The 27,642-nt window shown below is 45.8% G+C and overlaps 2 protein-coding genes across 2 annotated transcripts in view; both read left to right on the forward strand.

The window, feature by feature from the left end:
* Positions 1-8,986, forward strand: part of THEM4 (thioesterase superfamily member 4) — a 41,595-nt gene extending 32,609 nt beyond the window's left edge. The window contains 3 exon segments of the mRNA XM_082834051.1: positions 4,910-5,034; positions 8,433-8,459; positions 8,462-8,986. Coding sequence (XP_082690177.1) covers positions 4,910-5,034; positions 8,433-8,459; positions 8,462-8,586 — 277 coding nt within the window. The 3' untranslated portion in view covers positions 8,587-8,986.
* An 8,949-nt stretch (positions 8,987-17,935) lies between these two features.
* Positions 17,936-24,972, forward strand: THEM5 (thioesterase superfamily member 5; the record flags this gene model as incomplete). The annotated part of the gene is made up of 6 exons (XM_082858746.1): positions 17,936-18,058; positions 18,968-19,169; positions 20,718-20,856; positions 23,997-24,107; positions 24,395-24,519; positions 24,833-24,972. 6 exons carry the CDS (start codon positions 17,936-17,938, stop codon positions 24,970-24,972), a joined length of 840 nt encoding a protein of 279 aa, XP_082714872.1.
* Between the last annotated feature and the right edge of the window lie 2,670 nt (positions 24,973-27,642).

Here is a 27,642-nt window from a genome sequence, read left to right on the forward strand (position 1 = left end):
TGGCTTCCTCACAGTTCTCTGCCTATTGGTGTGGAGGAGGGGATTATTGGCGGTTCTTATGGAGATTATGCAGGACTTTGAACCCCCAAATGGCATAGATCCATGGATGTAAATCCACTGAATGTGCATAAATATTCTTTTCACCTGTCAGCTCACCTGCACCTCACACACTTTGGGGGAACATAAGAGGTAACAGTCCTGATGCAGATGCTAAGGGCTGTACAGGTCTTTGCCTTGTTCATGCAGACTCTCAAGCCTTTTTGACTAACACATGAAAGACTCCTTGATGAACATAGGTATCCTCTACATACCTCTACCCACACTTTACAGCTAAGAAAACTATTGGTTTGCTTATGCCATGGTGTGTGTAAGCATAATTCTTTGAATACAGCCTCCCCAAACCTTACCTGTACACACCCCTTACTCTGTGTCTACCATTTCCTACTTCTACAGAGTAAAATACATATAAGACAGATACATACTTTATAGAAGAAACACTTACTTGTCAATACTCTTCTCTATGTGTAAACTGCTTAAAAAATTAAACTTATCCTATCATAGTTGTCCTTGAATTATAGCTATAGTTTTATACTCCTTGAGCTAGCTTTTCCTTTTTTTGAGAATCATTAGGAACTTTCCATAATGTAGTTAACTACAATTATCACCCTCTTTTTTATGCTTATGTTACATTTGGCCAATAGAAGTCTCTTTAGACTGACTCCTTGTGCTATCTGACTCCTTGTGCTAGCTTTTAAATACTCTTGTCTCCTGAGAGACAGTATAATATTACACTAGTTAAGAGGACAGACATTGGAACAGGTTCAAATGCCCATTTTGCCACTTATTAGCTGTGTGACCTTCAACAAGTTACTTAACCTCTCTGTGCTTCAATGTCCTCATCTTTCAAAAGAGGATAATAATACCTTCCTCATAGGGTCATTGTGAGCAATAAATGAATTAACCCATGCAAAGTATCTAGGACAGAATCTGGCCCCAAACAAGTACTCATTGTTAGCTGCTTGTTATTTTTATCATTAACATTGTTGTTATTATCATTACTTTTACTTCTAACAACAGTAAGGTTCATCTGTGCCAAGACATAGAATAGCTAGTCTACAAAGATCCCTGATTCCTTTTAATGGAGAATAGTGCTAAAGACCAGAAAAATATTAGATTGTTCCACATGTATTCTCATGGTGGGCAGGATGACCTTGCTGCTAGGCTATTACAGTGTCAGAGCTGGAAAGTTATTAATGTTTAATAAGGTCATGAGTTCACTCTGATACTTTAGATTTAACATCTTTCATGCCTTATATTTTTAAAATATTTTTTAAATTTCTAGCTATAGTTAAAAAAAAGGCATAACATAAAATTTAGTGTCCTAACCTTTTTTAAATGTACAGTCCAGTAGTATTAAGTATATTTACACTGTTGTGAAACAGATCTCCAGAACTTTTTCATCTTGCAAAACTGCAACTCTATACCCATTAAACAATAATTTCCCATATCCCCCTTCCCTCAGCCCCTGACAACCATAATTCTACTTTCTGTTTCTGTGAATCTGACTACTGTTGTTACATCATATAAGTGGAATCATACAGTATTTGTCTTTTTATGACTGGCTTATTTCACTTAGCATAATGTCTTCAAGATTCATCCATGTTGTAGCATATAACAGGATATCCTTCCTTTGTAAGGCTGAATAATATTCCATTGTATGTATATACCACATTTTGTTTATTCTTTCATCTGTTGATGGATATTTGGGTTGCCACCACCTCTTGGCTATTGTGAATAATGCTATAATGAACATGGGTATGCAGATATCTCTGTGAGGTCTTGCTTTCAGTTCTTTTGGATGTATACCTAGAGTGGGATTGCTAGATTACATGGTAATTCTACTTTTAATTTTTTGAGGAACTACTATACTGTTTTCCATAGCTGCTGCACCACTTTACAGTCCCACCAGCAATGCATAAGTGTTCCAGTTTCTCCACATCTTCACCACGACTTGTTATTTGGGTTTTGTTTTGTTTTTTAATAGTAGCCAACGTAATAGATGTGAGGTGATAGCTCACTGTGCTTTGATTTGCATTTTTTGATGATTTTTTGATGATTAGTGACATTGAGCATCTTTTCATATGCTTGTTGGCCATTTGTATATCATCTTTGGAGAAATGTCTATTCAAGTCCTTCACTTGAAGATGCATTTTTTAAATCAGGTTTTTGTGAGTTTTTTTGTTGTTGAATTGTAGGAGTTCTTTATATATTCTGGATATTAACCCCTTATCAGATATATGATTTGCAACCGATTTTTTAGGTTGCTGTTTTACTCTGTTGATTGTGTCCTTTGATGCACAGAAGTTTTTAAGTTTGATGTAGTCCCATTTGTCTATTTTTTTATTTTGTTGTCTGTACCTTTGATGTCATATCCAAGAAATCATTGCCAAACCCAATGTCATGAAGCTTTTCCCCAATGGAGGTCTTCAGTCCATTTCACATTATTTTTTGTATATGGTTTAAGGTAAGGGTCCAACATCATTCTTCTACATGTGGATATCCAGTTTTCCCAGCACCACTTTTGAAGAGACTGTCCTTTCCCCATTGAGTGGTATTGGTCACTTGTAGAAATTCATTTGACCATATATGAGAGGGTTTATTTCTACGCTGTCTGTTCTATTCCATTAATCTATATGTCTGTCTTTATGCCAGTACCACACTGTCTTGATTATTGTAGTTTTGTAATATGTTTTGAAATCAAGATGTGTGGGACTTCCAACTTTTTTCTTCTTTTTCAAGATTGCTTTGGCTATTCAGGGTCCCTTGAGATTCATGTGAACTTTAGAAAATTATACTCTATAAACAGTTATTATATTATTTTGTATTTTTCCTTTCTCTTATTATTCAAGGAATTTTTCATTGTAAGGGATAGATCTTTTTTTTTTAATGTATCGGTAGTGGTGGTAATGTTTTTAATATTTATTTTTATTTATTTATTTATTTTTTGCGGTACACGGGCCTCTCACTGTTGTGGCCTCTCCCATTGCGGAGCACAGGCTCCGGACGCACAGGCTCAGCGGCCATGGCTCACGGGCCCAGCCGCTCCACGGCATGTGGGATCTTCCCGGACCTGGGCACAAACCCATGTCCCCTGCATCGGCAGGCGGACTCTCAACCACTCTGCCACCAGGGGAGCCCTTTAATATTTATTTTATTTATTTATTTATTTTTGGCTGCATCAGGTCTTAGTTGCAGCACGTGGGATCTTTGTTGCGGCATGTGGGATCTTTCATTGCAGCACGCGGGCTCTCTAGTTGAGGCGCGCGGGCTCAGTAGTTGTGGCACACAGACTTAGTTGCCCCGCAGCATATGGGATCTTAGTTCCCCAACCAGGGATCAAACCTGTGTCCCCTGCGTTGGAAGGCAGATTCTTAACCACTGGACCACCAAGGAGGTCCCAGAGATAGATCTCTTAATTCACAATAGCTTAAGGAAAAAAGGAACATATTGGCTTACATGGTTGAGAAGACAGTTATGGCTGGGTGCAGGTATTCAATGATGCCATTAGGAATCTGTGCCTGTGTCTCAGCCACACTTTTCCTTTAGGTCTTCTTCATCCTTGGGTAGCCTTTCCCAATGTAGTGCTACAGCTACCAGGCAGGCTTGTATCTTGCAAGCCTAGCAACTCCAGCAGAAAAAGAACCCAGCCCCAAGGGCTGCAGCACAAGCTCCAGGATTGACAGTTTCAACCCATGCCCACCTGCACAACCAGTCACTGGGGGGGCGGGGGTGCAGGGGGCATGGGGGGTAAGAATCAGCTGTCAACTCTAGTTAACCTACATGGGCTGAAAATTGAGGTGATTCCCCAAAGAAAGGGGAAGGTAGGTGTGTGAATGAGAGAGTGTGGTGAGGGGTAGGACAGATGGATAAATGAAAGACGCAACGTTAGTAGGAAAGGGAGATGCTGAGCAGGCAAGAACACCTAATGTCCCCCGGGTCTTAGTAAATCCTGGATTGGCAAAGCTCAGTTGTTCCATCGAGAAGTTCAGGAATATCTACTGGGAGCAAAAACTGGACAGAGGGGTAATCAGAGTGTTAATTTCCTTTCCACATGGAGTAGTTCCTTCACCCACATGATGGTACTATAGGAACATAAAACACATCTCCCTACTCTACATTATGTTTCTACCAACTAAAATTATACCTTTAAAGAGATACCTTTTTCATTATAGTACTATATCTCTAAGATTCCCAGAGGTGACTGTAACCACTAGATACATATAGCTATATAAATTTAAATTTGAATTAATAGAAATTAAATAAATGTAAAGATTCGGTTTCTCATTCACAATAACCACATTCTGAGTGCTCAGTAGCCATCTGTGGCTACCATATTGGACAGCTCAGCTGTGGAGTATTTCTGTCATCACAAAGTTCTGTTGGACAGCACTGAATTAGCACATTAAGCTGTTACCAGGAGTTTGTTATTCAGTGTCTTTCTGGTGACAGTTACTCTAAAGGGGATTGGGTGAGAAATTGACAGAGATTGACAGAGAAAATGAGAGAAGCTGACTGGGACCGTCCCATGGTCCTATTTTCATTTCTTTAAAGGATTTCAGCTCCCTTCAGATGGGACAGCCTCTGCCATCGCAGAGCTGGAATCATCTGGTGATTTCTTTGAACCTAACCCACAACAGCAGTCTCTGGACTGGGTGCTCAGGAGCCACCTGAGAGCAATGGTGCTTGGGAGGAAGGGGGTGTGAGCAACTGGTGGTGTCAGCATTTTATCTGAAACAGCACCCACTGATACCAGGTATCATAAATTTCCACCCCTGTCATGCACCTGATCATCTCTCAATGCTACATAAATCTGATAAAAGCTGGATTTTTTCATTTTTTTTTTCTGCAGACCTATCCCCCTCTGTTCTGTTGTTGTGATAAATAGCCAACTTGATAAAATTGAGGGGAGGAAATTCTTTCTTTCTTGTACTGTTCGAAGTGTTGATGAGAAGATGCTGTACTCAGAGGCAACAGGTAAGGAGCTGCCACTTTCTATTTTAGGTTTGGTTTAATTTATTTTGGGTTTTTTTGTTTTGGGGGGTTTTCGTTTTGTTTTGGTTTGGTTTTATAACCCATACATGCCAAGAAATTCTTAATTCCCTGCATGCAAAGAACAAGTTAAAGGTATTCTTACTCATTGCTGGTAGAGAGCTGGTATATCTCTCAAAGTTATAGTCATGTACCTTTTGACCCATTTTCAGGATTTTATCCCATAGGTATACTAACGTGTGCAACGTTACAATGTGTAAGGTTGCTCTAGGGTTCCAGTAGTTGTGCTACTCATGCAATGTTATTTGGACTAGCAAAAGATTGGTAAAACATAAATATCTATCAATAGGAGACCAGGTAAAGAGACTACAGTTCATCCATAAACTATATTGTGTGTGCCATAAAAACTATTGTGGAATATTGTGGTGCCATGAATAAGAATAAGGAAACTCCTTTTTGTATGATATGCAGCTATATGTCATTACTATATATTGAGTGAAAAACACAGGCTACAGGACAGTGAGTGTGTTTATGTTATCATCAGTGTAGAAAAGGTAGAGAGGTTCTTCCCATTCTCTTGCCTTTTTCTTCTTCCTTCCATTTCACCCCTTCCTTCCTTCCTTCCTAAATATTTCTAAAGCTATTAGATAGAGTCTGGCATGGTAGGCTGGGGGATAAGGGGGAAGCCACAGGGAGGGGTGGCTACAGCAGCCCATCGCTGTCTGGGAGCCTGAGTGGAGTGGAGGGTGTCTGCACAGGGGAGTGGCCCAGCACAGGATGTCAGAGCCCAACTATGGGAAGGAAGGAGTCCCCATGGGGAGCAGCGTGGGTGTCAGAGCCCACAGGGAGAGGGTGGCGTCTGCACAGGCTGGCAGCCGTGACGGGAGCTAGGTTTCTCACATCAGAGGAGTTCCAGATATGGAAAAAGAGTTAACAAGAATGAGCACTGTTGTGTTGGATTGGAGTTGGAGATACTAGACATGGATATTTTCTCAGTCTTTTGCTCTTGCAAATACTGTTGTAATGAGTAACTTTGTATATCGTCAGCTGTCACAGGGCCTTTGCAAGTGAGGGGTCCTGGAAGCCTCACCTTCAGTAGCTTCAGACTTAGACAAGTTAATTTAGATATCCAATGCTTTTTGTTTTGTTTTATTTATTTATTTATTTATTTAATCTGGCTGCTCCAGATCTTAGTTGTAGCACGTGGGATCTAGTTCCCTGACCAGGGATCGAACCGGGCCCCCTGCTTTGGGAGCATGGAGTCTTAACCACTGGACCACCAGGGAAGTCCCTTTTTGTTGTTTTTATTTTTTATTTTAATGGACCTCAGATGCACATGTTTGGGTTACTCAGAATCCTTGACTTAGGATACAGGGCCATTATTGGTACGTGAATGGTCATCTTTTACTTACTCATTCACTAATGTATTTATTTTTCTAATTTAATAATAAACATCCTGAAACCTACAATCAAACAAGAACCAGAATCTTAATAATATTATATCCCTACCTAATTACTTTTCCCCACCTCATCCTCCTATTTTTCCTTCAGAGGTAACTCTGATCTAGAATTTTGTGATTTTCATTCCTTTATACCTTAGTGGGTTTTTTTTTAAGTTTGATTAAGAATATATTTGTAAAAAAAAAAAAGAATATATTTGTGCCTAAGTAATATATTGTTTAGTTGTTTGTTTTTGAACTTTGTAGAAAAGAGATTGTGCTATATGTGCTTTTCTGGGACTTGATTTTTTTTTTTGTACCCAGCTTCATGTTACTGAAGTTCACCCATGTTGTTGGCTATGAAGTTTGCTCATTTACTGCAGTATAATATTCCATTGTGTGACTATACCACAATGGATTTATCTCTTCCTCTAATGGTGGGCCTCTGACTATTATGAATGGCGCTACTATTAACATTCTTATTCATGTCTCTTGCTGGTGTATATGGGCAAGAGCTTGGCATATACTTAGGAGTGGAATTTCTGGGTTGGAGGGTATAAGAGTGTTCAGCCTTACAGGGAAATGCCAGACTGTTTTCTAAAGCTGTACCAAGTTACATTCCCACCAGCAATATATGACATTCTGTTGATCCCTATCTTTTCTAGCAATTGGTAAAGTCAAATTTCTTGATTTTTGCCAGTCAAATGGTTATAAAATGGTATTTCAGTTTGATCTAAAGTTGCATTTCCCTGATTACCTATGGAGCTGAGCATCTCTTCATATATTTATTGACCATATTTGTTTCCTATTCTGTGAAATTCCTGTTTTCTCAGCCTCTTTTATTGGTTTTTTCCTCTTTTTTTTTTTAACTGATTTATAGGAATTCTTTATCTATTTTTTATAAACTGAATCTTTTTGTTGGCTATATAAGTTGCACATATCTCCTTCTAGTATATAAGTTGTCTTTTATTTGCTTTAAGTTAGCTTTTTTATGAACAGAAGTTTTTAATGTAAATATAGTCACATTTATTAAATTTTTTCCTTTATGGTTAATGCTTCTTGTATCTTGTTTAAGAAATTTATTTTTCCCTTAAGTGTCAGCTGTTTGCTGGAATGATAGATAAAAGAAGCAGGAGGAAGATCATGAATAATTTGAATCCACAGTCAATGTAAAAATCCTATTCCAGGCTGTGGTTTATACTTTCTGTCTCACTAAATCTTTCAGTATCATAAAGGTAACAGATGGCTCAGTTGTAATTTTACTTCCTTTCACTTCCTTGACTATCTCTAATGGAAGTGGTAATGAACCATGAAATGACCAAGTGGCAGAGGACCTGGTTACCCAGGAGAGGTAATACAGTATTGTGAGAATCAAAAGTTGATTCTTTTTTTTTTTAATAAATTTTCTTAAGGTTCTTTCCTTTTTTTAAATTCTGTTATTTTTATCTTATTTGTTTTTGGCTGTGTTGGGTCTTGGTTGGGGCACACAGGATCTCCATTGCAGCTTGTGGGATCCTCCCCTGTGCTGTGCAGGCTCCTCATTGTGGAGCGGGGCTTCTCTCTAGTTGTGTCACACAGGCTCCAGAGCACGTGGGCCGTGTAGTTGCTGTACGTGGGCTCTCTAGTTGTGGCCTGCGTGCTCAATAGTTGCGGCACGTGGGCTTAGTTGCCCTGCAGCATGTGGGATCTTAGTTCCCCAACCAGGGATCAAACCCATATCCCCTGCATTGGAAGGCGAACTCTTAACCACTGGACCACCAGGGAAGTCCCCAAAAGTTGATTCTTAATTTGGTTGAAAAATGAGAGTGGGCAGATATCCTGAAGGTACCAATATGAATCAAAGTGCTTTTGTGTGTGTATATATGTATTTCTACTTAGAGAAGTCCCATCAGATAGATTGAAGTCAGTTGACTTATAATCATCTTCTGTTATTTTGTTGTTTAGGCTTATTTATAAAGCTGGATCCTGAAAAAAGTTTGATATAAAAGAGCTTCTGGTGAATTCCACACCAATCTGCATAAGGCTGTCCCTCCTCCAGAAGAAGCAGTTGTCTTCAGTCCTATTCTACTCACCCACTGTTGAATCCCCCATCGGGTGAAGCCTGCTAACACGGACCTTCCTAAACAAGTCTTTTGAATACAATTCCAGGAGTTCCATTTCCACCTTCCAAACTTTTTTACACAGAGACACTCCCTGTGAGAGTATCAGCAGTTCTTTCTGTCTCCTTAGGATAAGTGTCTGGTTCTCCTAAAATTTGAATGGGCTCCTTAAGTTTGCATAGGTGTGATGTCTGATCCATTGCATTCTGGAGAAAAAAATCATATTGAAACTTTTACCACAAACTTGGAAATGCCAGAAAACCAAAGGAAGGAATAAATATGTGGGTGCACGAATATGTGTGTGTTGTGTGTGTGTGCATTATAAATTAAAAAACCAGCTTTGTTGTATCTAAACAAATCTTTCTGGCTACAGTAGGAAACACAACTAGTTCCTATAGGATCGGATACCTCACATCTGTTGTCTTGGATTCTAAGGATTAAACTACTGTGCCATTTTAACCTAGGCTGTGTTATTGTATCTTACCAATAGCATAGTATTGGTAATAGCATCACTGGAAGGAGCCTGGATATAGTATTTGTAATAGCATCACTGGAAGGAGCCTGTATTCATTTCCTAAGTGTTTTAATCCATTTGGACTTCTGTAACAAAATACCACAGACCAGGTAGCTTATAAAAAACAGAAATTTATTGCTCACAGTTAAAATGGAAAGTCCAGGATCAAGATGCCAACATGGTCACCTTCTGGTGAGGGCCCACTTACTGGTTCATATCTGGTACCTTCTCACCGTGTCCTTATTTGGTGGAAGGAGCTAGAGATCTCTCTGGATCCTTTTTGATAAGGACACTAATCCTATTCATGAGGGCCCCACCTTAAGCACTTCCCCAAAGCCCCACCTACTAATACCATCACACTGGGCATTAGGATTTCAACATATGAATTGGGGTGGTGGGGCAGGGTCTACATGTAGATAATCCCAAAGAATCTACAAAAAAAACTAAAGCTAATAAACGAATTCAGCAAAGTTGCAGCATACAAGACTTCATAAAAATTTTAAACTTTTGTGCATCAAAGGACATTATCAAGAAAGTAGAAAGGCAACCTATAGAATGGGAGAAAATATTTGCAAATCATATATCTGATAAGTGTTTAATATCCAGAATATATTAAAAATTCTTAAAGCTCAACCCCAAAAAAGCCCACAATTTAAAAATGAGCAAAGGACTTGATTAGACATTTCTCCAAAGAAGGTATACAGATTGCCAACAAGCACATGAAAATATGTTCAATCATTGGTCATTAAGGAAATGCATATCAAAACCACACTTCATATTCACTGAGATGACTATAATTTTTTAATGGAAAATAACAAGTGTCAACGAGAATATGAAGAAATGGGAACACTCCTACATTGTTGGTCAGAATATAAAATGGTGCAGCTGCTATGGAAGACAGTTTGGTGGTTCTTCAAAAGGTTAAACATAGAATTACTATATGGCCCAGGAATTCTACTCCTAGGTATATGTCCAAGAAAAATGAAAACATATGTCCACACAGAAACTTGTACACAAAAGTTTATAGCAGCATTATTCATAATAACCAAAAGGTGGAAACAACCCAAGTGGAAAATAACAAGTGTTGGCATAACCCTCAGACAATGCTAGTGGGAATATAAAATGGTGTGACCACTATGGAAGACAGTTTGGCAGTTCCTCGAAAAGCTAAACATAAAATTACCATATGACCCAGCCATTCCAAAGGAATTGAAAAGAGGGACTCAAACAGGTACTTATATGCCAGTGTTCATTGCAGTATTATTCACAATGGCTAAAAGGTAGAAGCAATCCAAGTGTCCATCAGCAGATGAATGGGTAAGTAAAATCCATAAAATAGAATATTATTCAGCCATTAAAAGGAAGGAAATTCTGACACATGCTACAACATGGATGAACCTTGGAAACATGCTAAGCAAAATATGCCAGACAAAAGAGGACCAATATTGTATGATTCTACTTGCGTGAAGTCTCTTGAGTAGGCAAATTCATAGAGACAGAAAATAGAATAGAGGTTGAAAGGGGGCTGGGGAGAGGGAGGAATAGGGAGTTATTGTTTAATAGGTACAGAATTTTTCGGGATGATGAAAAAGTTTTGGAAATGGAGGTGATAGTTATACAATATTGTGGATGTAATTAATGCCACTGAGTTGTACACTTGAAAGTGGTTAAACTGGCTAGTTCTATGTTATATTTTTTTTACCACAACTTTCAAAATTTAATGTAATATACAGAAAGCATTGAATTATATACTTTAACGTGTGAATTGTATGTTAAATTTTATCTCAACAAAGCTGTTAAAAAAGGTAATACTTAAAATGCAAGTACAGGGACTTCCCTGGTGGCGTAGTGGTTAAGACTCTGCGCTCCCAATGCAGGGGGCCTGGGTTCGATCCCTGGTCAGGGAACTAGATCCCACATGCATACCTCAACTAAGAGTTTGCATGCTGCAACTAAGGAGCCCACCTGCCACAACTAAGACCCGGTGCAACCAAATAAATAATTTTTTTAAGTAATTGAGAAAACTGCAAGTACATGTTTCCCCCATTATCCCAAAGTACAGTGTTCCTATGAAACCTTTCATAAACTGAAATAGTGTAAAGCAAAGAAGCAATTACCTAAGGATTCATCTTGCAAATAAATTGAGATAAAGCACAGATGCTCACAGACACACTTCAAAGCTGTGGCTGCTTGTTGCTGGGATGTTGAGTGTAGTTCCCTGGGAAGGAGCTGGCAGTGCCACTCTTGCTGCTACTCAGGGTACCCACTGCATCTAAAAGACTTGCTGTAGAGACTTCCCTGGTTGTCCAGTGGTTAAGACTCCGTGCTTCCAGTGGAAGGGGGCGTGGATTCAATCCCTGGCCAGGGAGCTAAGATCCCATATGCCATGCAGCATGGCAGCCAAGAAAATTTTTTTAAATAAATAAAATAAAAGGCTGGCTGTAAAATGCTGAATGCTACTTTTGCTTTTCAACTTTTTTCATAAAAGCGAAAATCCTCTTCAGGTACCTTTCAGTTAGTGAAAACAGGTACTAATATAGGTCTTTTGTAAAATCAAATTTGAGTAAAGCAAACTTTTGAAGAGCAAACACAAGAAAACAGCAGAGCTGTCACTTACATTCCAGGAGTCCTTTGCCAGTCACATTACAAGCATAAAACTGACTGACGTATTCTGTTTCATTGATCTCATTTAAAATACTATTACGATAAGGTGTTTCTAGTAAAAGCAAAAATATGATTTTATTTATTTATTGGCTGTGTTGGGTCTTCGTTGCTGTGCTCAGGCTTTTTCTAGCTGCGTCAAGCAGCTTGGTTGCTGCTCCGCGGCATGTGGGATCTTCCCAGACCAGGGCTCGAACCCGTGTCCCCTGCACTGGCAGGCGGATTCTTAACCACTGTGCCACAAGGAGGTTAAGACTCTGTGCTCCCAATGCAGGGGACCCAGGTTCGATCCCTGGTCAGAAAACTAGATCCTGCACGCCACAACTAAGAGTTCACATGCCACAACTAAAGGTCCCGCACGTGGCAACGAAGATCTCGCGGGCTGCAACTAAGACCTGGCGCAGCCAAATAAATAAATAAATGTTAAATAAATAAATAAATAAAATGAATGTGACCTTACTTTGTACCCCACGCTTGGAAAACAGATGTGACTGTCCCATTGGTTTTGAAGGTACCACCTCTCAAGTGATTGGGTATGAGAAAGGGGGAATTTCAGGTGCAGGCCTGGCCAGACCTATGAGCACACATGTGCACGCTTACACACACACACACACACACACACACACACACCTTCAGGATTTGTCACTTTCTGAGCTTACAGATCCTGCCTCTCTCTGCCTCTTAGCATTTCACAAATAGGAAATCAGTTCCAGCTGAGCAGTTGGGAGAGCTCTCACGTTTTTGGGAGGAGCTCAGGCTTCCCTCGGTTGGCCTAGTTCCCTGACCCTGTACTCTGCCGGGGGGGCCCCCCTCCTTCAGCCCAGTGACCACACCAGGCAGCAGCACTTGGAGCCAGCAGCTGCCTATCAGCTTCCCAGCTCCCCTGGGCATGGGGTCTTCTGCCACAGCCCTGCCTTCCCTGTGTTATTCTTCTCCCAGGTGAGCATCCCAGCAGCCCACCCAGAGCCCCTCTGGGCAGAGTACTTAGCAACAACTGCTTTTAACTCCACCCGGTGTCCCAGGTTCGGTGAAGACAGCTTTTTCTCCTGTCTTGACCAGCCTGAGGCCGAGCCTCCCATTAGCACTTCCCACCCACAGCAAAGACCAAGAACCTTAGAAACTGGATAAAGCAAAAACCCTGAAGCCCCGTAGAGCCAAATGATTAATCAGTTCCAACATATTTTCCTTTCCAAAGGGCCCACTGTGGGCACCAGAGTATAAAATGAATCTCAGGAAAGTCTCTCCCAGAGGGAACCAGGAAAAGACAGCTGACCTAGGAGGACTCAGAGAGGACAGATCTGGGGCAGACAAGCAAGAAACTTCTGGAAGAGCGATGTGAGAAAGGCCCAAGAATGAGCTTAGAACCAGGGGACATGATCAGCTGCGTGCAAGACAAGATCCAATCAGAGTCTGGCTCGTGCAAAATTTTTATACATTAGGTGCAACATTTAAAAGTTAGAAGTTTTCACATAAAAATCTGGATTTGTGCTGGCTTTTTTGGGAAAATGAGAAGAGCTGGCAACTGGGCCTGGACTCCTGAATGGAACATGGCCAGCACAGCCCCCTCTTGGGGCCCTCAAGTTTGCCCATCGCTCTCTGAGTGCACAGCGGCTCATGTCCAGCCTGCCCCCTGACGCTTAGCTCATAAGAAGGTCAAGAAACCAAGTGTCCCTGAGGGCAGGACCAGCCTGGGCGGGAGTCTGGAGATCAGCCATGAACTGATAGGGAGATGGGCAGTCGGGGAGCCCTCCAGAAATTGCCCTGTGTGAGCCTATAGGGCCGAGTCTTCAGGAGGGATTTCAGTTCACAGTGCACTAAATAGCAATGGTGTCTAGGAAGGCTACCAGGGAAGTTCCTTCCTCATCCAGAAAGGCCAGATGGGTGTCATCCCAGACAGAACCCCTCCAAAGTGCTGGGAATCCCCCATCACAGCAGGGAGCCAGCCAGCCCTGCTGGCCATCAGGGGAGATCCACCGCATGTGCAGAATGATCTGAGAAGGCTTCCAGCTCCCCCCAAGATGAGGAGGACTTTGTAAGATTTCTGGAAATGTTATAATTTTCCTCTTTAAATGTCTTGAAACAACACAAAAATCTTTAAACAAAAAAATGTCCTATGAACTTGTTTGGCGGGCAGCAAGGGAGGAGGGAAGGCTGGGGAGACTAAGTGCTATTGCGTAGTCAGTCTTGTGAGGGAAGGGAACTTGAAAAGAGAGAAGAGGGCACGAGTTTACATTTGGGAGGACCCGGGACCAAGAAGTGACCTGCCAAACCTACCACGGCCTTGGTTACCCGTGTTGCTTCGCTCCAAGCCAAAGAATTTTCCAGTTCAGTGGTGTGCTGGAGCCAGTGCCTACCAGCTTGCAAGAGCTGGTTGAGCACACCTCTTCCCAGCCTCATGGTCAGGGTCAGTGGCATCATATTGGTAGCCTGAAATCAGCCATCATGGGAATATTTACACAACAAAAGCTGGCAAATGCTACCAATTAGAGTTCTCCGCCCCACCAGGAGCTGTTAATCCCTTACCACTTATCAGCACACCACTGCTGGTTCTTCTGGGCACCACCTGCTAGGTCAGGCCCAGGATGTGCTTCTGGGGATTTGTCATGTCTCAGCCAGAGAAGCCCCAAACTCAACATTCCCCCACAAGGTCCCAAACAGGAAATGCACCAGGCAGACAACAAGCTAAATGAGAATCCAACAGGAGTTCTGAATTACGCTGAACCTTCACTGACTTCCCTGTTTTCTAATTGCTTATTGAGGTCTGGGGAGAAGCTTTTTCTCTGAGCCGAGTGTTCTTTGTTCTCTCTGAGCTGAGTTCACACAGAAGGAGAAGGGCTGTGGCCAAAGACCATGTTCGAGACACTAGCCAAGCACCTTTCCACCTCCCTGGGTAGGTGAATTCCCAGCCCACGTGTCGGAAGAGCTCTGTGTTGCAGAAAGAATCCACAAGATGTGTGAAATGGTGGGAAAGGAGTCCAAAAGGGGGAAAAGAGCGCTTTCTTCACAATCCTAATCTTTCTCTTCCTAGATGGCCTTGGACAACCAACTTCCTCCATCTTATGCCAGCCACCAGAATTCAGCACCCCACATACGATTTTGCCATCACCATAGATGTTCTCCTCAGATATCTTTCTCTCTAATTACCTTCCATCTGTCATACCCTTGATCCCATTATTCCTGCTCTTAAATATCACAGACATCGCCAGATCTTCATTTCTTTTATTTTCACTCTTCCCCCCTCCCAGCTGGGAAATGGAGGCTGGTCATCTCAACCACTGTCCTTTAATTTCCCTGTATTCTCCTGGACCACAGCATCCAGTTGAACCTTAGATATTATCAATTCAAGGAAAATAAAAGTTATACAAGAAATAAAAACTAACTATAGCATATGGCAAGGCTGAGAACAAAATTTTTGTAATCATGATGATGTAAGGATTTGAAAGTTGACTTAACCAAAAATTGCAAAACAACTAGTAAAGTAGGAGGGTGCCTACAGGAAAAGCTTCCTGGGTTTCCCCTTTACTTTCACACACACCTCTGATATCAGATGTGTGGGGTTTTCCTCCACACCAAGCAATTCTCTGCAACACCAGTTGGATGCCCTGTAATTCAACTCTTACACTAACCAAAGTTAGTGCAGACCCCACTGGTTAAAGGCTCAGTCCCACGAGACTGTGCCCCACTTCAAATGCCAGTCGCAAGTAATAGGTCACCAAGGTACCCACAACTTCTGTCTGACTTGGCTACAAATCAGAGGTTCCATGAGCCCTCCTCTCCTTGGATTTGATTGTTGGCTAGAACAGTTCACCAAACTCAGAGAAACACTTACTTACGTTTACCAGCTTACGATTTAATGAAGGGTATGATAAAAGATACACATGAACAGTCAGATGAAGAGATACATAGGGCAAGGTCTGGGAAGATCCTGAGCGCAGGAATTTCTGTCCCCATGGAGGTGGGATGTGCCAACCCGGAATTTTTTTAAATTTTGGGATTTTTATGGAGGCTTCATCACGTTGGGATGATGGATCATTAAGTCAGTCTCCAACCCCCTCCCCTTCCTGAAGGATGGGAGGTGAGATTGAAAATCCCAAGCTTCTAATCATGGCTTGGTCTTTCTGGTGACCACCCCCACTCCTGAGGCTATCTGGAGTCCACTCAGAGTCACCTCATTGGAACAAAAGATACTCCTGTCACCCAGGAAACTTCAAGGGATTTAGGAGCTCTGTGTCAGGAAGCAGACAATGAACTCAGGCAATGAAACAAGGATTTCCTTTCCCAGGTTCAGCTACTGATTCTTCTTGGGATGACAGCCCCTGCCTCCTCCTGGGACAACCTTCCTAGGATCAGCTTCCAGCCTCCGGGGCCCCCTGTGGATCCCTCTCCTTCTCCCTACTCCCTCTTCCTCAGCCTCCCCTTCAGTCCGTCTACCCTTTCTAAGATTCCTCTTTCACTCCTGTCTCCTCCTTGAGTCCCATCTCCCAAATCAAGTATCACACATAGAGGCTGGCAGAGGGAATGAAGGAATGCTCAGTATCAGGGAAGGGTGGGGCAAGCCAGAGGACACGGGGCATCCTCATCCTCTCCCCGGCTACTGCAAAGGAATGAAGATCCTGTTGCCAGATTTTTCCACTTATCTGGAGGTCCTTGGCCTTCTGCTTTGTATGAAACTCCCTGTTTTATTTTATTTTATTTTATTTATTTTTGGCTGCTTTGGGTCTCAGTTGCGGCATGTGGGATCTTTTGTTGTGGCACACAGGCTCCTCCCTAGTTGTGGTGCAAGGGCTTCTCTCTAGTTGCAGCGCACGGGCTTAGTTGCCCCATGGCATGTGGGATCTTAGTTCCCCGACCAGGGACGGAACCCGCGTCTCCCTCATTGGAAGGTGGATTCTTAACCACTGGACCACTAGGGAAGTCCCAACTCCCTGTTTTTAAATGTTGACAACTAACTCAAATATTTATGATTAGACCCAGAGACTAAATCAACTAAAAAACTGGGTTCCCTCAGTCCTTGAAGAAGTTTCCTTCAAACCTTGACAAGAGATGAGGAAAATATTTATATCCTAGTCTTCTAGGACAGCTAACTACAGGAGGTGGGATAAAGTCTTTAAATTTCCATATTAAATCAGTAAGATCTTTCAGAACCTACCAAACTCATCATCATCATCATTATAATTTCATCTTTGCATAGTTCTGACCTTTAGAACACACTTTATTCTAGTGCATTAAAATCTGGGACTTTTCGTTGAAAACTGGCAGTTTTAATTCAGTACAAGAAATACCACGCACCTTTGCAGATGCTCACTGAACACTCCTCCCCACTCCCCCACTCAAAGCTGGCTCTTTTCCAGGCTCGTCATCAGCAAAGCCTCCTCTGCCCTGCTCCCTGCCTCACTCCCAGCATTGTCTGCTGCCATCACACGCTCCCTGGGGTTCCCAAAGCACAGAATGCCCTTGCTAAGCGGCTCCCTCCCTGAATGATTTTCTGGCCTCCCCTTCCAAGGCCTCCCCCCACCCCACCCCACGCCTCCCCACCCTGTCCTCACCAGGGGCCAGCAGGTGGAGGCTTGCCTGGGCTGCCCTCTGCATGAGATAGAAGAAGGGAGTGGCTGAGGGCTGCGAGTTGGTTTTCTGAGTCCCAGGATCATACCAGAGGTTTCAGAGTCTTGCTGCAGAGCACCTGCCACAAACACTCCACCAACACACGCAGACACTCCGCCAGTAGCCTCCAATCAAGGATTAGACCTCCCTTATCTTTCTGGGAATATTACTGAGTTCTCCCCAGAAAAACTCCGGGGCAACTCTCCAAAGCTTCATATACGCTATACTATTTTCATTATGTACTTTCTTGCTCCTTTAATAAATATTTCTTTCTGAACTCAGGCCAATCCTGCTATGCATTCATGCCCAAGCAGCATCTGCCCCTCCCCAAGTGCTGGGGTTGGGGGGTGACGCTGGACCAGGTAAAGTCCCCAAGCATCTATGGGTGTTGTATCAAACCAGCCCAGCCTTGCCTAATCATCTGCGGTGGCAGCTTGCTAATGAAAGCCTTGTGACAAAGAGTGAGGCTTCTCTCAGAGGTGGCGGCCCCCACAGCCCCAAGGTGCAGCCGAAAAAGTGCACTCACTCGCCTCGCTGCCGCAGCCCTGCGGACCCGATCCCAGCGCTCAGCCATGATGAGAAGAGGCCTCCAGGTGGCAGCAAGGCTTAGCCACCACGGAGCCCTTCCTGGCGGCCCCTACATCCTGCCCACGTTCAGCCCTGCCTCAGCATTCGGATTCTCCACGGACTCCCTGGTGAGTGAGTGCCCCGCTCAGCCAGATGGGCAGCCCTTCTCCTGGGGGCCACGGGTGTAGGGAGCACCCCAAATCTCCTCTTCCCAGATTGTGGCCGGGGCAGGTGAGCAGTTTGTTGGGAGCTATTTGATTTGGCAAAGGAAACCAAGTAGCCCAGATCCACAACTAAGACTACCAGGTTACTGTCAACCTGATCTGAATCTTGCGTGGCCACCACTCACTTTCCTCCTATGGCACTCAGACTGTTGCAGCTGAGTTGCGACACCCCCAGACAAAGGACCCTGCGTGCGGCCGACTGCCCATGGGTGCGTTTGGCGCGTGAGCATCCGGCATCACAGAGGACCCCTCCTCATCCCACCGAAGGTACCGCACCCAAAACAGGTTTCAGAGGAGCCCCCCTTCCCCGGGCAGGCCCACGGCTATGGACAGAGCTGGAGTAGCCCCTGAAGTGAGGGGGTGATAACAGTGGTCCTCACCTGTGGTCACACCCCCAGGGTAGACAGTGTCTCAGGATGAGCTCTAGTCTGACCATCAGCTCGCACACTCACAAGCTTGGCAACCTTAGCCGTGTTTCTTCAGTTTCCCCATCTGCAAGGTGGGGCTGATACTAGCCGTTCTCAGCCTCAAAGAACAGCTCACAGGCTTTACAACAGGACAATTTTAATGCGCCACCACAGAGCAGCGTGCCTCTGTCAGCCCCCATGCCTTTCCTTCCCTTCCTTTGCACATTAGTGTCCCCTTCCCTGGTCACCCACAGGAGTCCCCAAGGGCCATTTCCTTCAAGTCAACACTGGCGGAAGGGATTGAAGAGCCCAGGAACCCAGGAGCACACTACCTACAGGTCCCGAAGCCCAAGCATCAGCCCACCTCCCAGGAAGCTGTCCAGTCTCCCTGATTTTTCCTGCCCAGGTCTCAAGATTCTGTCAGGAGAAGACAGATTTGAAGAATTATGCCCTCCCCAATGCCAGCTGGTATCCAGACATGCTGAACCTGTACCACGAATTTCTGGAGAAAGTTAAGGCCGATGGCTGGATCAGACTGCCCTCCTTCAAGTCCAACAGAAACCACATCCAGGGGCTCAAGCTCCCATTAGTGTTAACAGTTTCCTCAGGTAAGGCCTGAGCGCAGAGGGCCCATTGGCACACATGCACCCCAGCCCACCAGGGTCAGATCAGCCAGCCCCCTTCCCTGTGGTCAGAGTCGCTCAAAAAGGAAATTCACAAGCTCTGTGCCAGTTCTCGGCCAGAAGTTTTTTCTGCTAACTCCGCCCCTCCCGCTGCAGCCCCAGGCAGGTGGATGAGAAAAGCATCCTCTCAGGCCCCTGGCTCCCCTCCTCCCAGGGGAAGAGAGCACACCCTAGCAGCTACCTCTGCTCCCAGCCCAGAGTGCACCCACTGGAGAACTGCTGACTCAGCTCCCTGCCCCGCTGCCTTCTCACCAGGGCTGCTTCCCTTACTCTCAAGCCTTATCCCAAGTCCTCCTGCCCACCCCACAAAGGTCTGAGGACTCTCCCTTGACCACTGCAGACCTCCGCACACCATCCCTGCTCTGCTAGGCCCAGAGGCTCTCCTGAAACCCCCACGGATCCGAGTGATAGAGTTTTCCACTTTGATCTCTCTGCGTGTGCGTGTGTGTGAGCACGCGTGTGTGTTAACTTGTCTCTCTCATTCACATATGTGTTCTTCCAGCCCAGTGATGAATGGGTGGTACATTGGGTTTAGGGAAAAAACAAAGCAGGTGCACCAAAATTTTTGGAAGACTTTGGATTCCATCCAAAAAGGTTATAGTTCTTATAGTCGCCTTGAGAAAAATAATCAGAACTTTGGGGGACTCTTCTGCGCTTATTTTTCTGTTCAGTATTGTTATTTTGAATTATATGTGAATTAAATGCCGTACACTTTAATTTTCAATGTTTAAGGTCTCTTAAAGTCTGACCTGCCCCGACCCTACATCTATTCTCAGCCAGGGAACTTCATGGGTGTTTCTTCCTCAAGACCCAGGGCTCCCTGAGGACAGGGCTGTGTCCCCACAGACTCAGGTCTCCCTGAGGACAGGGCTGTGTCCCCACAGACCCAGGGCTCCCTGAGGACAGGGCTGTGTCCCCACACACCCAGGGCTCCCTGAGGACAGAGCTGTGTCCCCACAGACCCAGGGCTCCCTGAGGACAGGGCTGTGTCCCCACAGACTCAGGGCTCCCTGAGGACAGGGCTGTGTCCCCACAGACCCAGGGCTCCCTGAGGACAGAGCTGTGTCCCCACAGACCCAGGGCTCCCTGAGGACAGGGCTGTGTCCCCACACACCCAGGGCTCCCTGAGGACAGGGCTGTGTCCCCACACACCCAGGGCTCCCTGAGGACAGAGCTGTGTCCCCACAGACCCAGGGCTCCCTGAGGACAGGGCTGTGTCCCCACAGACACAGCGCTCCCTGAGGACAGGGCTGTGTCCCCCTCAGACCGAGGGCCCTGAGGACAGGTCCGTACCTTGCTCTCCAATTGAAGGTTCCCTGAGAGCAGAGCCTGTATGTCCTCTGGTTCTCTCCTCAACCCTATACCTGAGGCCGGGCTCCATCCATGCTGCTGAACGACTGGCCCTTCATCCTGACTGGGCCCCATGCCCTCACACACTCCTTTCTTCAGCTGTCACTCCCCATCTCTCCCCAGACAAAAGTGACTGTCACATCTTCACCAGGTGTATCGAAACGGAAGGACAAGGCTACGAGTATGTCATCTTTTTCCACCCATCCAAGAAGAAGTCCGTCTGTCTTTTCCAACCAGGCCCCTACCTGGAGGGGCCCCCAGGGTAAGGCCACAGGCAGGCCCAGTGGGGGACATCTTTGGCTGCTTCCTGGGCTTGGGTCAGGAGATGGATTGGGTGCAACCAGGCTCTGGGGTCTGTACCTCTCTCTAAGGAGCTGGGTTGGGAGTGGGAAGCTCTGGGCTCCAGTCTCACAGACTTGGAAGGATATTCTGTCATCTGGTCCAGTCCCCACTGTGCAGATAAAAAAGAGCCTCCTTATTCAGGTCTGGGAATTTTCCAGTAAGAAGGGGTCTTAGAAGCCACTTTGAGAAGGGTGTGTTGGACTTGGAAGAAGACAGGATCTGGAATTAGGAGCCAGGCTCCCAGTCCTGCTCTGTCAGGCTTGCTTGGAGATACCGAGCAAGCAATTTAACCTCTAGCCTTCGGTCTCCTTACCTAAATCTTGGTGCAATAATATCTACCTTCCAGAATAGCTGATAGATATGATATTATGGGCCTATATGTATGTGCTTATAAACCATAAAGCACAATATAGCTATCAGGCCATCTATCCAAACTTCACCTTCTATCCATGGGCAAACTGAGGCACACAGAGGTAAGTTATCTTGCCCAAGGTAGCACAGGCCATCAAGGTCAGGACCAGGTCTCTAATCCAGGAGCTGGGACTCCAAGTCCATTGCTTCTCCCACTGTACTCCATTGCCTCCAAACTGGCAATAGACCCAGGAAAGAACTCACACTGGACATAAATACATTCACGAGGGAAATCAGGCTGGCCCTGAGCTTCTTGCCCGAGAATACTGGGTCACCGTGTCCACGGGTGTCTGCCTTCTCCATCCTTCTTCCTGCTTTAGACACTCACTGAATGCTATTGTTGGTTTCAGAATTCCTGCAAGGGAGAAGAGGGAGGAGGGGGAAGGAGAAGCTTTAGGGTCCCAAGGCCTGAGAGAGACTCAGTTGCAGTTAAACAGAACTCAAAGAGCTTAATAGATGTCAGCACCTCTACAGGCCATGGATTCAGACTGCAGCCCTTTGTCACCTTGGCCATCCTTAAGGTATCTTCCATGGGGACACTGATTTCCACACTAGTGCAGGCAGACACTGGGGGACTAGGTCAGAGCTCTACCCAGGCCATGGGTCCCCTCCCTTCTGAAGAGGAACACCCCCAAGAAGGCAGGGATAGGATGGAGTGTGGCTGACTTTATTTAGGGCCTCATGGAGGTGGGGCCGTGGAGTCAGAAGAGGACCACCCAACACCGAGGCCAGAGGACTGAGGGGGTCCAGAGAAGAAATGAGCGCCAAATTAGAAAAACCCAGTTCAGTCTATCTCCTGGGTAAGGAAAAACCCAGTTCTTCCCTGCTACGTCTGTCTTTCCTGTGAGTCTCCTTTACTCTCATATAGAACACTTCCCTTCCGACACTTCTGGTCACCAAATGTTCGCAGATTTTTCCCCACAACAAGCAATGCTCTGTGACGCCAGCTGGGTGTCCTACAATTTAACTCCATTCTGACACTACCTAGAGGTAGTGCCAGATCCCACAGGTTAAAGTCTCAGTCCCACAAGACAGCTCCCACCCTTCTTCAGATGCCAATGGCAAGTGTAGGTCCCCAGGTTACCCACAACTTCTGTCTGATTTGGCTACAGTTGGTGGTTCCCAGAACCCTCTCCTGTGGTTGGATTAATTTACTAGAACCACTCACAGAACTCAGAGAAACACTTATAGTTACCAGTTTATTAAAGATATGCTAAAGGATGAACATCCAGGTGGAAGAAACCCATAAGGTAAGGTCTGGGAGAATCCCAAGCGCAGGAGCTCCCGTCCCTGCGGTGTTGGGGTGCGTCACTCTTCTAGTGTGGATGTGTTCGCCAACCTGGAAGCTCTCTGAGACCCATACTAATTGGAATTATTATGGAGGCTTCAACACATAGGTATGATCAATCATTAACTCCATTTTCAGCCCTTCTCTCTTCTCAAGGGAATTGGGGGAGGGGCGGGGGGCAGGGCTGAAAATTCCAAGCTTCCAATCATGGCTTGGTCTTTCTGGTGACCAGCTCTCAACCAGGAGCCAGCCGGGAGTTGCCTCATTAGAAAAGACACTCCTATCACCCAGGAAATACAGGGTTTCAGGAGCTCTGTGCCAGGAATCAAGGACAGAGACCAATATATGTATTTTCTATTATCTTGACAAGTACCCACCCAGCCCCGAGGCAATGAGGCCGGGTAGGCTTCTGGCTGACCAAGAGCTACCCTGAAGCACCTACACACTTGCGGATGGGTCTCCTGCCTGGCCAGTGAGGACAACGAGGGAAGAGCAGGCTTAGGGTTCTTTGGCAACAACTCTTCCCCTCCTTCAAGCAATATGAGAAGGGAGGTGACTAGAAGCGTACATGAGGTTTTGTAAACATTACCTCATTTGATCTGATGAGATAGAAATTATTTTTACTCACAATTCACAGTGAGAAAACTAAAGCTCAGAAAGGTTTAGTAACTTGCACAAGATCAAACATGTAGTGAACGTGGAGGCAGGGAGTCAAACCAGGTGGGTGTGGTTGCATGGCCCCCAGCTGGGTGCCTTTCTATTGTCCCCAGCTTAACCAGCAATGGAGCTTTGGCATGAAGGTCAGCTTACACAAGTGAGAATGAGAGTTTTATGTGCTGTACCTAAAGCAAGTGTTGGCATCATCCTGCTGAAGCCGGCTCTCGGCTTTCCACCGGCAGCACTGCGCGGGGGTCTATCTCGTCAGCACTTTATAGGTCCTAAGTTAAGTTCCACGTTTACCCATCTTGAAAATGTGGGCTCAACACTGGCCATAGTGACTAGTGAGGTGAGAGCTGGCCCAAGGTCATGGTTTAGAGACTAAAGCCCAAAAGTTCAGGGGCTTTATCATTCCCTGTAGGAGTGCACCTTTCCAAATTATGGTAGTGGCCGCCAGTAATTAGCTGATGAATCTGAAAAAGGTTTTTCCATTAACTCGAACAACAAAAAAAAGTTTTTTCCCGGTGAAATAAAATCATGGTACCAGTGGCTGCTAACACATGCTGTAGCGACATGGAAGACAAACCAGCTGATTTTGACTGGTTTGATCAGACGGGATCCAGATCTGTTTCCTTTCCATCCCTGGGGAAAGATGGAGGTGGGGTTGTTCCAGCCCTGGCCTTGCCCCCTGCCCCCACCACTAGGTTTGCCCACGGAGGGTCACTGGCAGCCATGATAGACGAGACCTTCTCTAAAACTGCTTACCTGGCTGGAGAGGGGCTCTTCACCCTAAATCTCAACATCAGGTTCAAAAAGTAAGTACCTTGGGGTGTTGGCCGTTGAGGGGACAGCCATGCGTGGCAGTTGAGGTGTAGAAGTCCTGCCTGTCACTCTCCTTCCCCAGCCACACGGTCCTCTGGTTCCCGGCCGGAATGCAACCTCTGCTGTCAGATTCTGGTTGCTGGCAGATGGGCCCTGAGCCCAGAACCACTTTAGTCCTTGAGGCAGGGCGGGATGAAGAGAAGGATGGGGGGACAGAGAGGTAAAGGGATGGCGGCCAGGGGTTCATGTGAGGGAGGGGCTAAGCCGCCTCCTCTCCCAGCTTGATCCGTATGGGCTCTCTGGCTGTGCTGAACGTTGGCGTGGAAAAGGTTGAGGACCAGAAGCTTTACATATCCTGCGTCGCCCAGAGCACGGACCAGCAGACCATTTACACCAAAGCTTCAGGTAGAGACAGCCTCAGCCCCAGGCCCTGTCCTGCCACCCCGACACCCAGAACAAACAGAAGGGGAATGTTAAGGATCCAGTCCCAAGCCGGGGTCCAGCTTTTTAGAGTGGGGTTGGGTACTCGCAGGAGACACAGACAAAGTGAGGGAAAACCCAACTAGGGTTTTTTTTTTTCTATGTATGAGTGGCCCAACCTGTACCACAGGAGAGGACCCAGGTACTGAGTAACTGGGTGCACGTGCTCTGAGCAACCCATCAAGCTCCTACCATCCGTGCTCTGGCTCCTGCCACGTGGCTCCCCCTTCTCTGGCAGGTACTTTCCTCCAGCTGCAGCTGGAAGAGGATTCATCTCGATACTACACACTATGCCTTCAGGAGAGCCTACTGCCAACCGCCTTGCCTACCTGGGACACACTCCAGAGCAGCGGGGGGTGTCCGGGAAGTAACTGGTGAAGTGAGGGAGAAGCCACTTTCCTTTGAATAAATAAAGTCTCACAGCCCCGTTCGCAGTCCAAGACCCTTCTGCAGCTGGAAATGAAAATCCTTCCAGGGCCTTCCACATACCCACCTTCCCATCCAGCACCAATAGAAGCGATGTACTGAGACCTGCCAGGGACCAGGCACTGGGTGAGGCACCAAGCACACAGCGATGAAAGACAGGGCCCCTGGCCTCGAGATGCACAACTGTGGGCCGGGAGCAGAGTGCCCCATCAGCTCCTCCCACCCCACCGTGGCTCTGGTTATGGGTGCAGTGCAGACACAAAGGGAGGGGGGGCGGTCAATTTTACTTTAGGAAAGCGATCAGAGAAGGCTTTCTGGAGGAAGCTGTGCTTGAACGGAGTCTCAGAAGTTAAGTGGTATCCACCAGGCAGGCAGGGGACTATTCCAAACAGAGGGACTAGTGTGAGCAAAGGCACAAAGGGATGAAAGAGCACAGCGACTTTGGAGAACAGCAAGGTGTTGAGTGGGGCAGGAGTTTAGGGAAAGAGAAGGGGTCAGGGCAGGTGCAGGCCATGGAAGGCTCCTTAAACCCTGCAATGGAACTTGAACTGTGTCTTGTAGGCAACAGGGAGCCTTTAAAGTGTTTGGGAGTGACATAAAGTTTTGTTTTTTCAAAAGATGACTCTGGTGGCAATAAGAGGTCAGCAAGACTGAAGGTGGGAGCACTGGTTGGGAGACCCTTGCAGGGCTCTAAATTAGAGATAGGAAGGACCTGACATGGTTCAAAGCCATGAAGATGAGAGATATGGAATATGTTGCAAACAAAAGAGTACAGAACTTTGCCACTAATTGTATGTAGTGAATCTGTGAAGGGCAGCCTTCAAGGATGACTCCAAGTTTCCAGCTTGGTGGTTCCAGGTGGCATCATTGGGAATACAGGGGAGCAGGTTTGAGGTGGGGGAAGATAATGAGCTCAGTTTCACACGCATGGAACCCCATGGAGCCCCCATCGCATGGTGATCCCCAGCAGGAGCCTGGATATTGTAATCTGGAACTCAGAACTGATGACATACTGACTCGATTTGTAAGTCATCAGTATCAAAACTGACATGGAATCCCTGGGAGTGGATTATGCAGAATGAAAGTGAAGAGGAGGCAAGGGGTGTGAAAGTGACAGGATGGGAGAGAAAGGAAGGACAGTGAAAGGGGTCAAAGACAGAACCTTTGGTCACACTAAGGCTTAAAGCTGGGGCAGAGAATCAAACACCCACTAAGGGGGCTTCCCTGGTGGCGCAGTGGTTGAGAGTCCGCCTGCCAATGCAGGGGACGCGGGTTCGTGCCCCGGTACGGGAAGATCCCACATGCTGCGGAGCGGCTGGGCCTGTGAGCCATGGCCGCTGAGCCTGTGAGTCCAGAGCCTGTGCTCCGCAATGGGAGAGGCCACGACAGTGAGAGGCCCGCGTACCGCAAAAAAAAAAAAAAAAAAAAAAAAAAAAAACCCACTAAGGAAGCTAAGAATAGGACAGGATGGACCATCCTTAAGAAGGCGAGGTCAACAGTATCAAATGCTAAATAGAAGGCAAGGCAGATGGGAACTAAAAAGAGGCCTTTGGACTTGGCAGAGAGGAAGGTGGTGGTCTTCTTTGCCAGGAGGTGGGAACAAAATCCAGATTATGGTGGATGAAAAACTGAATGGGAATGACAGAGTGAAGCTAGATGACTCTTTCTAGGAATTTTGTTGTTGTTGTCGCTGTTATGTTATTTAAAGAAAGAGATTTGAGTATATTTATAAATTGTTTTGGAAGGAGCCAGTGGAGAGAGGCTGAAACCCTAGGAGAGAGAGAGGTGTCCTCCAACAGAATAGCTATATGGTCTTAGAGATGGATCAAGAGCACAGTGGAGACAGGAGTCACGGGACAGCATCAACATGACTCTGAGACCAAAAGGAAGAAGTGGGGCGTGCAGAGCAGGATGGAAAGCTGCCGGGATCTATGCCGGAGCACCTCGACTTCCTCAGTGAAATAGGAGGCAAGGCCATCAGTGGGGAAAGAGGTCCGGAGGAAGGGGTGCACATTTCTAAGGAGGAAGGGTTTGATGTGAAGGGGAAGAACAATGGACTGCAGGAGGCAATGGCCACCCAGGAGAAGACTGTACCTCCTCTGAGCCTGCAGAGGACAGGGGTGGGAAACTGAGCAGCTTCCACAGGGATAGGCAGGATTCCATAAGCCCAGTAGGTGGAGGGGATGTCCAGGGAGAGGTCAAAGATTAGAGGAGTTTTACCAAAGAATGAGAGCTCCAAGTGACATGTCATAAAGGGTTTTATTATTAGGTATGGTAATGCCAAGTGCTGAGACAGATAAACCTTTACATCTCCATAATCTAACCTGTATCTTAAACAGACTGTACTTTTCACTCACACAAAGTCCAATGTTTGGTGTCTAGCAGTCATTCAGGAACCTGACTGACAAGCATGATTCAACACATGATTTCCAAAGTCATCCTGGGTGTTGACATCCAGTTGCCAGAAGAGAGAATAACAAGGGAGGTTTAGGGGGCCAAACTTCAAAGTGTTTCCTCTGTCACAAGACCGCACCAAACTGCAAGGGAGGTTGGCTGGAAAATATGATGTAACTCTATGTTGTAGAAGAAAGAGAAATAGGTTTGGTAAGTAGCTAGCAGCCA

Source organism: Leucopleurus acutus (genome assembly GCF_964270905.1).
Source record: "Leucopleurus acutus genome assembly, chromosome: 2".
Lineage (NCBI taxonomy): Eukaryota > Metazoa > Chordata > Mammalia > Artiodactyla > Delphinidae > Leucopleurus > Leucopleurus acutus.